The 16189-nt window shown below is 41.7% G+C and overlaps 1 protein-coding gene across 3 annotated transcripts; it reads left to right on the forward strand.

Annotated features, from left to right (window-relative positions):
- Positions 1-11346: 11346 nt before the first annotated feature.
- Positions 11347-15279, forward strand: bbip1 (BBSome interacting protein 1). Of its 3 annotated transcripts, XM_033033987.1 has the most exons (4): positions 11354-11466; positions 11500-11511; positions 12249-12334; positions 15014-15279. In XM_033033987.1, exons 3-4 carry the CDS (start codon positions 12289-12291, stop codon positions 15166-15168), a joined length of 201 nt encoding a protein of 66 aa, XP_032889878.1. In that variant the 5' UTR covers positions 11354-11466; positions 11500-11511; positions 12249-12288; the 3' UTR covers positions 15169-15279. The 3 variants fall into 3 exon arrangements, with proteins under 3 accessions (XP_032889876.1, XP_032889878.1, XP_032889879.1); XM_033033985.1 differs by having other exon boundaries at positions 11347-11511; XM_033033988.1 differs by lacking the exons at positions 11354-11466; positions 11500-11511 and adding an exon at positions 11596-11619.
- Positions 15280-16189: the final 910 nt, after the last annotated feature.

Below are 16189 nucleotides of genomic sequence, written 5' to 3' on the forward strand. Positions count from 1 at the left end.
CTTTTCCTAGCTAACAATGATCTATTCTACAATTTTCTTGACCTCCATCCCTTTTGATGTCTCGTTTTCACGCCTTACCCTTATCTCTGTGTCTCCCTCTACCCTCAATCTGAAGGGTCAAGACCCAAAACTTCACCCATTCCTTCTATCCATAGATGCTGCCTGTCCCGCTGAGTTACTCCAGCATTTTGTGTCTATGGGTAACCTTGGTTCTGTAATGTAGATGCCATGGATTGAATAGTTTCGTATCAGTTTTGAAAATTGGATCCACTCCCATAACAATTTTGTTAAAGGTGAGGTGGAGCATAGCCTGAAGAAAGAACAAGAAAAGTGTTGGGGCATGACACAACTTTATATGACATCAGTTTTCACTGATAATAGATCCATTGGTTAATATAACGGATTACAAGACCACACTTTAAAATGTATGTATGCAAAAGGAATACTGAATATTTATTTAGGAGAAGCTTGCTTTTCAGTAAGTATTTCTGAATCCAATGCTTCCTTTATCAGTTCTGATATTATGCGCTTGCAATTATTGAAAGATGTATTGTATGCAGTGGTACTGAACCTTATTGACCCAAACGGCATCTCAGTTTTGTTTTTTTAATTTAGTTTTAGAGACATAGTGTGGAAACAGGCCCTTCGTCACACCAAGTCCACGCCAACCATCGATCACCCCATACACTGGTTCTATCCTACACATGAGGGGGAATTTACAGAAGCCAATTAACCTACTGACCTGCACATCTTTGGAGTGTGGGAGGAAACCAGAGCACCTGGAGAAAACCAACGTGGTCACAGGGCAAACGCGCAAACTCTCTACAGACAGCATATGTAGTCAGGATTGAATCCTGGTCTGTGGTGCTATAAGGCAGCAAATCTACTGCTGAGCCACTGTGCCACCCTGTGTAATTTCCTCTCAGATATGCCAACCTAGCAAAAGGTGATCAACAGCTTTAAAGGAAAGGGTTGGCAAAGATCCAGATAAGCAAAAAACTCAAGGACTTCCCTGACTGTAAACCTGTGCTGTATCTGGGGACAGTTACAAAAATGCTCTATTTTAACATTAAGAATGATGTATTCTAACTAACTTTAAGCATTTTTGTTCCTCACAATTTCATATTGTGATTAAAAATCAGCAAAGTAGCATTTGGATTTTCAGTCGATCATTCTTCCAAAAGTATCTCCAAGGTGAAAAACTCACCCAAAACTGTTCCCATGGACATTAATCTGACATGCACTGTGGTGAAGCAGTTGATGGTGCTGCTTCATAGCCCCGGGGTCCTGGATCCAGTGCTGACCTTGGCTGCTCTCTTGGCGGTTTACATATTCTCCCCTTGAGCATGTGGGTTTCTGATGAGTGCCCAGGTATTCTCTCACATCCCAAGAATAAGTGGATAGGGGAATGGGATTGCACCGCTGGAGGTCAGCATGCACTCAATGTGCCAAAAGGCAATTAAAAAAACAAATAAAGAAATAAGCTTTATTCAGAATAATAAATATATACAAAACAAGAACTGGTCAAAAATCTTCTGACCTTCCCAGACACTATACTTACATTCATCATCGTCGTATCATAGTGTTCACAGAAATATAATTATATCCATCACCTTTGGCACTCATGTGGCCCCCTGAGGTGATATCCCTTCCCTCGTTTGAGGGGCAACTCCACTACACCTGTCCCCCAAAGTCCAACAGTGGAAGAACCCTAAACTGTGGACCACCCCCACAGAGCCTTGGCGTTGGCTGCACCAGGCTTCAGTGAGTCCCTCAGCATGTATTCCCGCAGACTGGAGCAGGCCAGTCAGCAACATTTTGACAGTGTTGTACTGAGTAAGCAGCACAGAGGGTGATGAGTCTGGAATAAGCTTTAGACTTTGCTTTACTTTAGAGATACATAAATTGCACGCCAACCAGCGTTACACCAACATTATCCTACACACTAGGGACAATTTACAGTTTTACCAAAACCAATTAACCTACAAACCAGTGCGTCTTTGGATTATGGGGGTGGAAGAAATTAATTTAGAGGGAAATTAATGGAAAATGAAAAGCAGAAACTTTGCAGATTTGCTTCGAGATTTTATTGCATAATATCATGGAGAGATGGCTGCAGTAAAACTGCTCACCAGTTCTCACTGAGCATGTCTTCCCAGTAATGGGAGAGGGGCTGTTCTAGAGATTATAAAAATATCTGTAAGGGGCCTGACACCCTTCCTTTCCATGTTCACAAGAGCTGTTATCACATTTTCCCATGACTTATTTTGCCATTCTAGATTAACCAATTTAAATGCTTGAGCCTGTCGGGGCAGCAAACAATTTACTAAAGTTTGACCAGCTAGAGGCCAATTTTCAGCTAGGGACACTCTGGCATGTTCCTCCCACTCACTCTTAAATCGGGCTATAAAATCAGAGATCGTCTCGTCTTTGTGTTGCAAGCATCGCACCACCTTCCCAATGTCACTATGTTTTCTCGCTCCCCTCATTATAGCCTCCTTTCCTCTGTGGGCTAACCAGTGAGTGAGGGACTCATTTCCCTGAGCCTGTTGATCATCATATTGCTGCCACTTGCTTTGGTATTATAGGCACAAGTCCCTTGGTTCCCTCTTTCTGCTTAATACCTTTCTCCTGCTCTGGGGGCTGGTGTCTTTTCTCCATCCCTGCCATTTCCTTATTATCTCCATCAATTTTAAAGTTATACACAGCACTCCAACCATCACTAATAACACTACCATTGCAAATATTAATTGTGCTCCCATCTCGCCAAATCATTTATTTTTTAGTGTTAAGTATGACAGAGCTAGCTTATACCTTCCCCCATCCGGCCAATCTCCATTTAAGTGATCAGCTAGATTACCATAAAGATTTACAGGACATTGGTCATCATCTCCGTTCTTTTTTATTACCACATCTGCTGCCGATCCCAGTGGAACAATGGGATCTCCTACCTAAAAGTATTTTAGTCTTTTTTATCACCTTAGCAATATTCTTTCTTATCTGCATCTTTCCCTCCTGGACCACCTATTTATTTTCCTCAGGCCTCCCTCCATCAATAGGATCAGATTTTTCCGATCGACTACTGTTGTCTCCCATATTCTTCTCTCAAGTCTGTAAAAAAGTTAGGTTTACACAGACAATATCTTGTAATATTCTATTCACAGTTTGCGCGCACCGGTTTTACTCCATTCGCAAATCTTGAAGTCACCTATCAATTTTGATAGCGTTGTCTAGCACCTGCTTCAATTTATCCTACATCCAACGTAAGTTAATTATCTTCTCCACTATTTGCCTCACCCCACAGGCCTCGTTGCTAAGCGTGAGTCACTAGCCAATTAAGCTAGGTGGCCTGGGGGTTCTCCCTTCTTTCTGGGAAACCCCCCTGTCCCTCTTTCTGTAGGGACTATTTTATCATTCCCTTTTATTTCCCCTAGTATTCGTTCAAATCCCGTTACAATTGCAATCCTGCCGACTACGGCAAATTCTGTGGAATAAATTAATTTAGAGGGAAATTAATGGAAAATGAAAAGCGGAGACGTTGCAGATTTGCTTTGAGATTTTATTGCATGATATTATGGAGAGATGGCTGCAGTGAAACTGCTCACCAGTTCTCTGACTTCACAGCAGAATTAGCCGACCGTTATACTGTGCAGTAAACAACTTTTGGTTTTCGTTAGATACAGGTATACGAAAATATATAATCTACTACATGGGTACCAATTATTTCACAAGTCATAACATACTTTTCACTTAAGTTAATCTTATTCAACAACAGATGGTTAATACAAGTCAAACACAATACAAGGGCATTTTGACATTATTCTATCTCAACTTTCAGGTGGCCCACGCCACCACCCCCTCTCCGAGCCAATCATAAGCCTCCCATCTACTGTGGTAGGGGGCATGGGTGATTTATTGTAACTCCTCACAGAAAGTTAAAACAAGCTTTGTTATCTCCCCTACTATATCATGTTTACATTTACCATCCACACTTCAACACATTCTCAGACAAGAGGTAATACGCCTAATCTTAAGGGCCTGTCCCACTTGGGCGTCATTTACATGATATCATTTACGCGTCACGACGCACGACGCGCGCATGGTGTGCATTATGTGCGGATGGCGTGTGGTGACGCGCGGTCGTGCGCGGTGCCCCAGGATTTTGGGATTCACAAAATCTTTGCGCGCCACCTGCGCAAATGACTCCCAAGTGGGACAGGCCCTTTATTTTGCCGATTCCCACAAACTTCTTCTGCACCTGGTCAGGCGAGAGCTTCCAATTGTCACATCCAAAACACCCTTTCGTTACCTTGTTCAATTCCAATCAAAATTAAATAAGGAAGGATATTAATTTTTCTTCCACAGAGGAAACCAGAGCACCTGGAAAAACCCACACAGATCACGGGAGGAACATACAAACTCCATACCAACTGACAGCATCTGAGATCAGGATTGAATCTGGATCTCTGGCGCTGTAAGGCAGCAACTCCACCGCTGTGCCACTGTATCACTGCTGATGGAGAAAGTGGTGACAGCAGACACCATTACAATATTTAAAAGGCGTTGGATGGGTACATGTGTGGAGAGATATGGAACTAACACAGACAAATGGGATTAGCCAAGATATGCATCATGGTCAGACTGGGCAAGGTAGACAGAAAAGGTCTAATCCACTGTTGTATGATTCTATAATAAAACCTCTCACCATTTCACAGGCATATTATCCTCTCCCACCAACCCCATCCCTCCCACACAAACTTTTCAAACTCGAGTGCTTTTCCCTCCTTACCTTCCAACCTACTCTCCTTCCAATATCCATCCCTTTTCTTGCTACCAGCCATTGTTCCCACCATCCCCTTAATTTATCCTGGCACTTGTTTCCTGTAGCTGTCGTTCTTCAAACCAGAACACTTCCTACCCTCCACATCTACCATCTCAGGTTACAGAAGGCAAGCATCTTCTCCCACCACCCTCTCCCCCAAGTCAATCATCAGAATTGGTTTAATTTGGTTTAAAGATACAGCGCAGAAACAGGCCCTTCGGCCCACCAAGCCAGCGCCGACCAATGATCCCTGTACATGAGCACTATCCTACACACTATGGACAATTTACAATTCTTACTGAAGCCAATTAACCTACAAACCTGTAGGTCTTGGGAGTTTCGGAGGAAACTGGAGATCCAGGAAAAAAAACCCACACAGTCAAGGGCAGAATTCCCTGCCACAGAGGGCAGTGGAGGCCAAGTCACTGAATGAATTTAAGAGAGAGTTAGATAGAGCTCTAGGGGCTAGTGGAGTCAAGCGATATGGGAAGACGGCAGGCACGGGTTATTGATAGGGGACGATCAGCCATGATCACAATGAATGGCGGTGCTGGCTCGAAGGGCCGAATGGCCTCCTATTTTCTATGTTTCTAGAACGTACAAACTCCATACAGATATGCAGCCGTAGCAGCTCGTGTGTTTCTAAATTCTAAACCCCCATTGTTTTCTGAAGCCATCAACTGTAGTTGCACTTTATGACAAATTAACAATGAAGTTTTCCCTCCCCGGGGACAAGCCAGGCAGAGGACAGGTGCTGCTCAGGTGATGTTAATGGGTTAGGCTGCAGACAGAGAGCAAATAATGGCTTATTCCTATTTGCATCTGGCTAACACCCACCACTATCCATTCAGATCTAAACTACACCTAGAAGGAAAACTATCAGACTGTCTGTGTTCACATGTAAATAAAGTGGTGCTGACGATTGCCAGTGTGGTGCTTTACATGGGACTCGAAATGAAAAGAAACTCAGAAAGGAAAAAGCAAACAAAAATCAGAGAAAGAGGCATTTCTGAGTCCAAGCAACTTTTGTCCCAGGTGATGGCTCAGAAATAAAACCAATTTTAAAAAGGCATTTATCTAACCCTCACAACTCTTCAAGACAGACACAAAGTACTGGAGTAACTCAATTGGTCTAGCATCTCTACCCGACCCGCTGAGTTACTCCAGCACTTTTTGTCTATCATTGGTATAAACCAGCATTTGCAGTTCCTTTCTTCACAATTCTTCAATCCTTTTGTCTCACATCTTCTGTCTTTTCATCTCTGGTCTTTTCTGCCTATCGAATAAACCTCCTCACTTGTATCAGCCTACTACCTGCCATGCTTTGTCCTACCCCTCCACTCTTCCAGCTTTTCGTCCCCCTTACAATCAGTCTGAAGAAGGAGTCCCAACCCAAAATGACACTTATTCATGCCTGCAACTGTCCATTAATTGTCACCTACTATATTGTATTCCCAAAATATCTTAAAACAAATTTTCTTTTTTGTAACACCCATTTCACTCAATATTGCTATTTTCAAAAATAATGTAAAAGAAGAGCAACCACAACATCAGGAGTAAGGATGGAGTGCATGTTGAAAGAAGCCTGTCCTATATTTTTGAAGTGTATTGTTGGTACCACTTTTTGCAATCTTGCTTTTGCTCCATTGCCCTATGCTGGGAATCATTGCCAAGGAGTTAAGAATTTGAAGAAATATTTGTATTTATGCTTTTTTAATGTACCATCCCTCTTGCTCCTATTTTGAGGTGACATCAAGTGACAGGAACATGATTGATATGTGTAGAAAGAAACAGCAGATGCTGGTTTAAACCAAAGATAGACACAAAAAGCTGGAGTAACTCAGCGGGTCAGCCAACATCTCTGGAGAAAAATAACGTGCGTTTTGGGTCGAGACCTTGTTCAAAAGGGCCAGAACAAGGATCTCGACATGAAAGGCCACCTATTCCTTTTCTCCAGAGATGCTGTCTGACCCGCTGAGTTACTCCAGCTTTTTGTGTCTATCTTAGAGACATGATTGATATACCACCTAGAGGATAAGGACAACATTCATACCTAAAGCTCAACTCAGCTATCAATGGCATTTTAGATTTAATAATGATACAAGCGACGAGAATTATGCTGCTTGAAATTCAGATGCTAAAATTATTCATTTATTGTGTTAGTTGTTTGCATAGTATTAACTGCTAGCAGCGAATTATGCCAAAATCTCTATGTAGTTTCATAAAAACAGAAATCTCGAGAAGAGAGTTAATGTTTCATATTAATTCTAGAAGAGTAAACACTTAATAATGAACAGTTTTCAGAAAGGCATGGGAGGGGAGGGGGGGTCGGTTAGACAGAAAAATAAAGCTTTACAATTGAGTGATTTACAAAGAATGATTAAATGTCATAATGGAGGTAAATAATAATGGATGATTAATAGGGAAAGTAATTAAACATTATATTGATCCATTAAAGCTGTAAATGCAAACACAAGAAATACCAATTTCTGCTGTTGCAAAAGTGCAGACAATCCATTTGGTACTTTAAAACTCCATTTTGTATGATTGAATGTAATCAAATGGTATGATTGAATGTAAATGGGCCTTATTAAAAGTTCATAAAATAGCTACATTTACAGACTGAAAAGAGGTCAGGAGCTCCCCCTGCTGGCAATAATACTTTGCAGCGTTACGCTCTGTGTACTGGTAAAGTTAAGTTTCATTTCAATGCCTAAATTATGCAAGCCAGACTTTCTGCCAGAATTTTTTAAATGTGCCAAAAATGGGTAAAATGGACAAAGCTAAGCAGCATTTAGCCGATTATCTAAATTTTATTTTAGAAGCAACCGGTAGAGTTGCTGCCTTAACACTTGGTACCCGGGTTCGACCCTGACCATGGGTGTTTGACTATGCGGAGTTTGCACGTTCTCCCTGTGACCGCATGGGTTTCCTCCCACATCCCAAAGGCGTGCAGGTTTGTAGGTTGACACAAAGTGCTGGAGTAACTCAGTGTGATGTAGACGGTACTTAGGATATGAAAAAATCAACGATATCAAGGAAATATGGGGCACACAATAGGCCATTGTTGGGTGTGGGATAGGTGATGTTTCAGGTCGGTTCCCTTCTTCAGACAATTTCTATGCAGCATCGGTTGAAACATTGTAGGAAACTGAAAATACCAAGAGCTCGATGAGGTCAGTGTGGCGGTGGACAGTCAGTGTTGAAATCGAGAAGCCAGCTTAACTATACTGCTGAGTTCCCTCAGGTTGCAAGATCTTGGAAGTAATCTGTCTATAAATAGATAAGTCTCTTATTCTATAGAGCGAAGGAGGAGAATTACATGGTGGTTATTATAACTGCTGGAGTTAAACAGTGATGCATTCAGCAAAGCTAAGCCCAATTTGCAAGAGCTGCAGTGTGGAGTAATATTATAGAGCTGCACAGAACAGAAATAGGCCCTTTGAACCACCTTGTCCATGCCGACCAAATTGGCACATTCATATTTGCTTGCCTTTAGCTCACAGCCTCCAAACCTTTCTTAATATCTCCAAATGTGTTTTAAAAGTCATAATTGTATTGAGTTCTATAGCTTCCTCTGTCAGCTCATTCCAATTACGGACTGTCCTCTGAGGTCCCTTTTAAATATCTGCCCTCTTACCTGAAGCATGTGCTCTCTAGTTTTAGAACCCTCTGCACGCAGAAAAATCCTGTGAGCCTTCACTTTATCCATGCCCCACATTATATTGTATACCTCAGGTAAGGCCACCCTTCAGCCTCCAAAGAAGAAAAGGCCCAGCCTATCCAACATCTCCCTTTAACAAGCCTGCAAGCCCAGGCAATATGCTGGTGAATGTTTTATCAATGTTTTATTGTCATATGTCCAGAAATGGAACAATGTAAAGATTTCTACTTGCAGCAGCACAACAGATATGTAAACAAAGTACTCTGTAAACACTATAAACAAAAAAAACTTTTCTCTTATATGATATATATCCAGATGCACACACATGCACATGTGTATATACACACCCACACACACAAACACACGCACACATAACTTATAACGACGTCCTTCCTCCAGCTGGACAACCAGAACTGCAGAATTGATCTCATTGCTTCTCCAGTTATCAAAGATATCAAAGGGTTAATGCCACACAATTCTGGTTGTAACAAGAATTTCTGTTGAAGGAGCAGCCAAGTTGGCAACAAGATTGATAAAATAAACAGTGATTATGGGAACCTATGTGGTTGAACAGGTCCTTCTATTCATGGGCTGGACTGGCTCTGGCTTGTAATTTTAAAATAACTGCCTTTAAAAACACACTCACATAGTTTCACAAGATTCCAAAGCACGATGCTCCTGTGGGATCATGCCAGACGTGCCCGAAGGCTCAATTTCAGCATAGACAGGGAGAGGCTATGGGAGAGAGTGTGGGAAGCAGAGAGTGTGGTGAAATGGTGAAGAGGGGAGTGATTCTGGGAGGGAGGATGGGAGTGATGGAAGGAGTGGGAGAGTGCATCCAATTTTAAAGTGCAGATTCTTGGCATGTAAATTGTCCAACAATTTGGGATGAGCATAGAGTGATACAGTGTGGAAACAGGCTTTTCGGCCCAACTTGCCCACACCGGCCAACATGTCCCAGCTACATTAGCCCCACCTGCCTGTGCTTGGTCCATATCCATCAAACCTGTCCTATCCATGTACCTGTCTGTTTCTTCAACGTTGGGATAGTCCCTGCCTCAACTACCTCATCTGGCAGTTTGTTCCATACACCCACCACCCTTTGTGTGAAAAAGTTACCCCTCGATTCCTATTTAATATTTTCCCCTTCACCTTGAACCTATGCCCTCTGGTCCTCGATTCCCCTACTCTGGGCAAGAGACTCTGTGCATCTACCTGATCTATTCCTCTCATGATTTTGTACACAAAAGCAGAAAAGATATCCTGTGGGTTGCAAAAGACTATCACCATTAGGATCACAAGGGATAGACACAAAGTGCTGGAGTAACTCAGCGGGTCAGGCAGGATCTCTGGAGCACCTGAGGTAAACCCACATAATCACTGGGAGAACTTACAGGTCGTACACAAACATCAACCATGGTCAGGATCAAACCCAAGTCACTGGAGCTGTGAGGCTACACAACTGTTATGTCACTGAGTCAGGCAAATTTCCTTTATTTATTCATTCATCTAAACTGTTTTTTCCCCTCTTTTATTTATTTCAGTTTATAACCTTACTCTAATGTCACTGTAGTGTCTTTCTGTTAAAGCTCTTTCTTTCACAGTATTTAAATCTCATCTGTGGATGACCAAGATCCCAAAAAACATTAATTGCCGTTAAATTCCAGACTCTTCTTTATTCCAAAGAAAACAAGCCACAGCCAAGATAATATTTCCTTGCAACAATTATTCTTAAACCCTCTGCATCCTCTCCAATGCTATCACATTTAAAAAAAATAGGATAATGACTAGAATCATTCACGGTCGCTCAGTTATGATCTAAAACAATAAAAGTGGGAACACTACATCTGTGTTCTTAACTACCTTGTCTGTCTACAATGCACTGCAATCAGCACTTAGTTTAAGTGGGATAATTAATACAGGCCATAAACTAGGTATGTTACAATACTTACCTTCAGCGGCGCTGCAATTCTGCCACTGGCCGTGTGCGCGATTTTGGCGCGTTTGAGGGGGGAGGGCGGGGTTAAAACGCGTTTTTTTCCGACCTGGTTCTGAATTATATTTGTTGGAGTGCAAGATGTTGCTAAAGAATCGTTCCGACGACAGTTCTGTGTGTGTTTTTTTTTTTTAATCGCCCGACAAGTTAATCGCTGGAGTGATTTTAAAATCAGTTTCTGAAGCCGTCAATGCCAATAACGGGGACAGATTTTATGTAGGGGACAGGTAAAAGAAAGTAGTTTATTTTTATGTATAAAAGTGTTTCTTAAGATTTATTTAATTCACATTTTAAGTTGCGAAACGGTGATTTAGTCCCCGAACGAACCGGCAGTGTATTTGCTGCCGATATGGGGACTAAATCAACGCAACCTCAACGTTCCAAATGGTCCCGTACCAGAAAATCCCACTCGCAAGCTGATTGAAATGGCCATTAATTTACAGGTATTAAACATTAAATTCCTTCCATTTGGCCTATAAACCCATGACAATGGGATTTAAAAATTATGTTATATTCTGAATTATTGTGTGAATGTTATTTGGACACTTAGGCTATCATAAAACTACAAAGAAAGAAGGGGCAGACAGACTGTTGGCGAGGCAGCCATTGTTGGCGCCACCCGGTGGTTTATTTATTTATTTAAGTATAATTTATCAACTGAATTAAAGGTGCCTAATATGGTTCAAGAATTCCTTTAGTTGAGACTCCAGGACCACCCTGGATGGGTCACGGTGGGTCCCCGGACATAAAGTGAAACAAGGTGCAGGCTCCGGATGACGTAATGCCTCGCCGACACGTATTCTGTGACGCTACCCGCGGCGTTACGTATGGCGGAACGCGATGAGGTCATGGTTGACGCAGCGGGAGCGCTCTGGTGCTCCGCGCGTCATCAGTGGTGACGTCACCGGGGCAGCGCGGCCACTGCCGGCCTCGTCCGTCTGTCCGCGCGCGCGCGCACTCGGGGCCAAAGATCATAGTTGGTGACAAAGGTCTTGGTTGGAGACGGCAGCCCCGCCTCTGCAGCTTCGGGTAAAACGTGCTGGCTGCAACACTCTCGTCATGGCGGCAGACTTTCTCCATGGCAACCGCTGCTGCCTCTCCCATATTATGTCTTCAGCTGCCTCTCCGATTCCATAGGTTCCCCTGCAGCCTCTCCATACTCTATCCTCTTGCAGCCTATCCCCCTCTCCATGATGTGTCCTCCTGCAGCCACTCCCCCCTCCATACTGTGTCCTGCAGTCTCTAACGCCCTATATTATGTCCTCCTGCAGTCTTCCTTCCCCACATTATCCTCCCGTCGCCGCTCCCTCCCCTCATTATGTCAACCTACTGCCTCTTCCCCCCTCATCAGGTCTTCCTACAGCTTCTCCTTTCCTTTCTCATGATATATCTAATTATATTCTCTCTTTATATCTTGTCAATTTCTTCCCCATTATGATCTCCCACAAACTCCCCATTCTCCTCTTCAGTCTGTCCTCACACAGCATCTCCCCATTCTCCTCACATTATATCCTCCCATAACCACTCCCCACATTATTTTCTGTTTTTGTCCTCACAGACTCTGCCCATTCTCCTCTCCACATTATCTTTCTCCATTCCCCATTATCTCAGTTCCCTGTTTTGTTTGCCCACAGCCTTTCCCCTCCCCACATTGTCTCCCCATTCTCCGTCCCACATTGCTCTTCCACTTCTCCCTTCCCTATGGCAATTTAAGCTGTTACAGTAAATAAGACATCAATATTTGTCTTATGTTTTTGTATTTTCAGGAAATTAAACATTGTAGATAAATTGTGAACGGGGTTAACAATGCCTGAAGTAAAGTCCATATTTCGAGAAGTCCTTCCTAAACAAGGTACATCTTTGTTTAACTTTACTATGTACTTGTTTTGGATTGATACTTTGTTAGCTGAAAATCCACAGTACTGACAACTTCCATCTTAAGATCAAAATCTAGAGGGAACTTAGTAAATCATGCACATTTTTGTTATGCAGAATGTTGTGCAAAAATGTTAGTAAACCAGCTTCTTCTTCTTATCGTGTCCACACACAAGATTAGTTGTTTAGCCAGAGCTGAATACATTTCTTGGCATCTGCATACAATGGTGTCTGCCTTGCGCTTCTTGTGCGTGGTGGTGGAAAGATTGGTAAAAACAGGGCCGCGACGTGAACTCTCTTTCCTTGACCCCAGTAAACCAGCTGATAGAGATCAAAAACGTTTTAACAGATAGGGTAGTTGCAGGCCGAATCTGAAAAACCCTATACCAGTTGGAACTAACTTGAGTGTTACGTTGTTTGAATAAATTTTTAAAAACTGGCAGAGAATTGCTGTTTTGGATGGTGCGCAGATCCCAAAAAAAGTAAATGGTCTACTTGTATTAACATTTTAGAGGAGAATAACTTGCTACTTCATCCCTACTTTTTTTCCTCCCCCATTTGGGGATGTATTGGGATGCACGTGCCATGAGTTGTGCCTCTGATGGTATAGAAATATGCTTGTCTAGTGGTTCTTCTGGAGTCAGAGTGATACAGTGTGGAAACAGACCATTCGGCCCAACATGCCCACACCCGCCAATGTGTCCCAGCTACACTAGTCCCACATGCCCAAGTTTGGTCCATATCCCTCCAAACCTGTCCTATCCATGACACTGTCTGTTTGTTAAATGTTGGGATAGTCCCAGCCTCAACTACATCCTCTGGCAGCTTGTTCCATACACCCATTACCCATTTGTGTGAAAAAGCTACCCCTCAGATTCCTATTAAATCTTTTCCCTCATGTCCTTGATTCACCTACTCTGGGCTCAGAAATCAGGTTTCTGTAGATTGTGTAAAGTGAGTTTCAGCAATGTGCATTCTGTTCTGGTCTAATTACGTTTTCCAGAACGTTAAATTACTGATCATTTGGAGGATATAGTTGACTCGGGCAGGGAACAGCAAGAGTTGTTCGGACATGGAAATTCTAGGGCATATGTAAAGGAAGAAATAGGACCTGTGAGTAGGAAGCACAGATAATATAAATTCTGGCTTTTAATATCAGGTCCTGCCAATTATGAATTTACTCTTAAGCAAACTTGATTATAATATCTTAATGTGTAACTGGGCTATCTTTTGGGTTACCATTATTCTCACTACACCAGAGCAGTCTCCACCTGACTAATCTTGTGAATAGTGTTGCAGTTCATATTTCACTGTAGGTTAAAGATCACTTTTCAAATATAGTTTGTTTATAAACAACCACAAAGGAATTATAGTCATAAGGAAAATTCTTCAAAATGGGCTGAATTGGAGTCAATTTCTAAAAAAAACTCTTGATAAAGTTTAATAAATATACCATAGCAAACAGAATGATTATTACTCTAAGGTTATTCTCAGTCAAAGCTTTAGAGCTGCAAATCAAAATGTAGAAATATGATTGCATGTATTTTTAATTTATTTTGTAGAAATGTATTCTATAGCTTCTGTAATTTATATTGGCGTTCAAAGTGATCATTTACATTGTGATTGATTTGAGATTATAATTGTAGGCTATTGATTTTTTTTTTGCAGGCAGGCAAATCAGACATTTGTTGACTATGTCAAATTATTTGGACAAAATTAGCTTGGATGATGAGGAATGAAACATGTAAAAACTAGCACAAGTAGCAAGTAACAGAAAATTTTAGACATTCATCATTTAGATTTTCCAATGACCCAGTGGCATGTTATTATTTATTTTAATATTTTAGAAAATATTAACAATGCCTGCTCTGGGCTGTTCAGTTTGTGCTGAGTATTCATTTCCAGCCAGAACAGTGCTGGGGTAATGAATGCACTGCTATGGTACAAGAATGATTTAGTACGATGGGTGCAAGGACAAACAACCCAATTTATGGTAATACAACGCATAAACTGGGGTGGTTGAGGACTGGTAATACAACCACTGGTTGTCCTTAAAGATCTCCTCCACTGTCAGAGTGAGACCACAGATAAACTGGAGGAACAACACTCATTCCACTTGGGTAGCTTACAACCCAAATGGTATGAACATTGATTTCTCCAGTTTTAGGTAACCCAATGACCCATTCACTTTCTACTATACACCTTCCTTTTGACTTCACATTTTGTACCCGTTCTGTTTATCTCACAGACTTTTGTAATCTTCCCATCTCCAGCCTTTGTCCATCTATCTGCCGAACAAACCCTCTTACTTATTCACCCATCACTTCCAAGAATCTCCCGATCCAAACCATTATCTATCCATGTCCTCCAGAGATGCTCACAAAATGCTGGAGTAACTCAATGGGATAGAGAGCATACCTTTTTGAAAACCAGCATCTACAATTTATCTACGTAAACTGGGGATGTTCTCAGAGAAGGTGTTTCCACTGTTGTACAACCAGGGAACCGATTTTTAATGTGATTGCAAGACAATTAAGAACATTCTGAAAAGCAAATGACAATAAGATGTCAGTTGCAGATTCAGTTGTCTTAAGGATAATGCAAAATGACAGCAGCAATACAGCATTTTTTATGTTCCTTAATGTATTTATGTTAGGTCAACTCTCCTTTGAGGATACCCCAACTATGGTACTCTGCAAACCAAAACTGCTGCCACTTAAATCAGTAACATTGGAGAAGATGGAGAAAATGCAAAGGGAAGCAGAGGCTACCATACGGCAACAGGAGCTGGCACAAAGACAACAGCAGTAGGATGACTTCACAGCGCTGAATTATATCTGTAAAACCACCCACAAAGGCATTCCTAATAAACCTGTAATAAAATTAAATGTTTCTTTAAATAAAGGATAATTCCTCATTTTATATTGGGCTCAATTGTACTTTCTTTTTAAAAATGTCAGGGGTCGGTTATTCATGTTTTAAAAACAAATCCGCCTTTTTACTTGGGTGATATACATTAGCATAGAAGATTATTGAGCCCTGTACTTAGACTGTGTATCATAATAGCACATGCTAAATAGTCAACAGTACATGTGGAAAAACTTACCTGAACAGCAAAACTCAAGACCAGAAGCAATAAGATATTTGCCCTGCGTGTAGTTCAGTAATGTGGGATTAATATTGGCATATAGGGTCATGAACTCAGAGGAATTTGGGTCAGGTCTCAAATGCGACTAGCATAGAGGGCATCTTGGTCAGCATGGCTGAGTGATTAGTTCTATTTAACTCTATATTATTAGTTCTATATTATTATTAATATATTAGAATTGAAGCAAGTATTAGAAAAACATGACCAAGTAAAAGAGTATGCTTATTGTAGTATTCCGATCTAATTAAATAAGTTACTTTCATTCGAAGAATATCAGTATTTAAATCCTAGTTGTTCAAATGGTGTAGCCAGCATTCTCATTTGTGTCCGTAAGTTAAGGGTTCAACCTTCAGTTCAGCTCTAATTCGATATTTAGAGGACATACTGCATTGACAAGAATGAGAAGCTACACTTCCAGTTGTGATGGTTCAAAGTGACATTGTGTTGCCAATAGTTAACGTCCTGGCATTCTCCATCACAGCAGATTAACTTATTTATATAGATCAGGGGTCGGCAACCTCGTTCTGCATAGAGGCCAGGACGCACGTCTGTGAGCAGATGGCGGGCCACATCTATCACGTATACACATGAATCCCGCCCCGGGTGGCAGGTCAAATCACGTGTTCACATAGATCCCGACCCTTCGGGGATGCCACCTGGAGCACTGGCCCCTAGTTACGGGCG

Source organism: Amblyraja radiata, chromosome 15 (assembly GCF_010909765.2).
Source record: "Amblyraja radiata isolate CabotCenter1 chromosome 15, sAmbRad1.1.pri, whole genome shotgun sequence".
Taxonomy (NCBI): Eukaryota; Metazoa; Chordata; class Chondrichthyes; order Rajiformes; family Rajidae; genus Amblyraja; species Amblyraja radiata.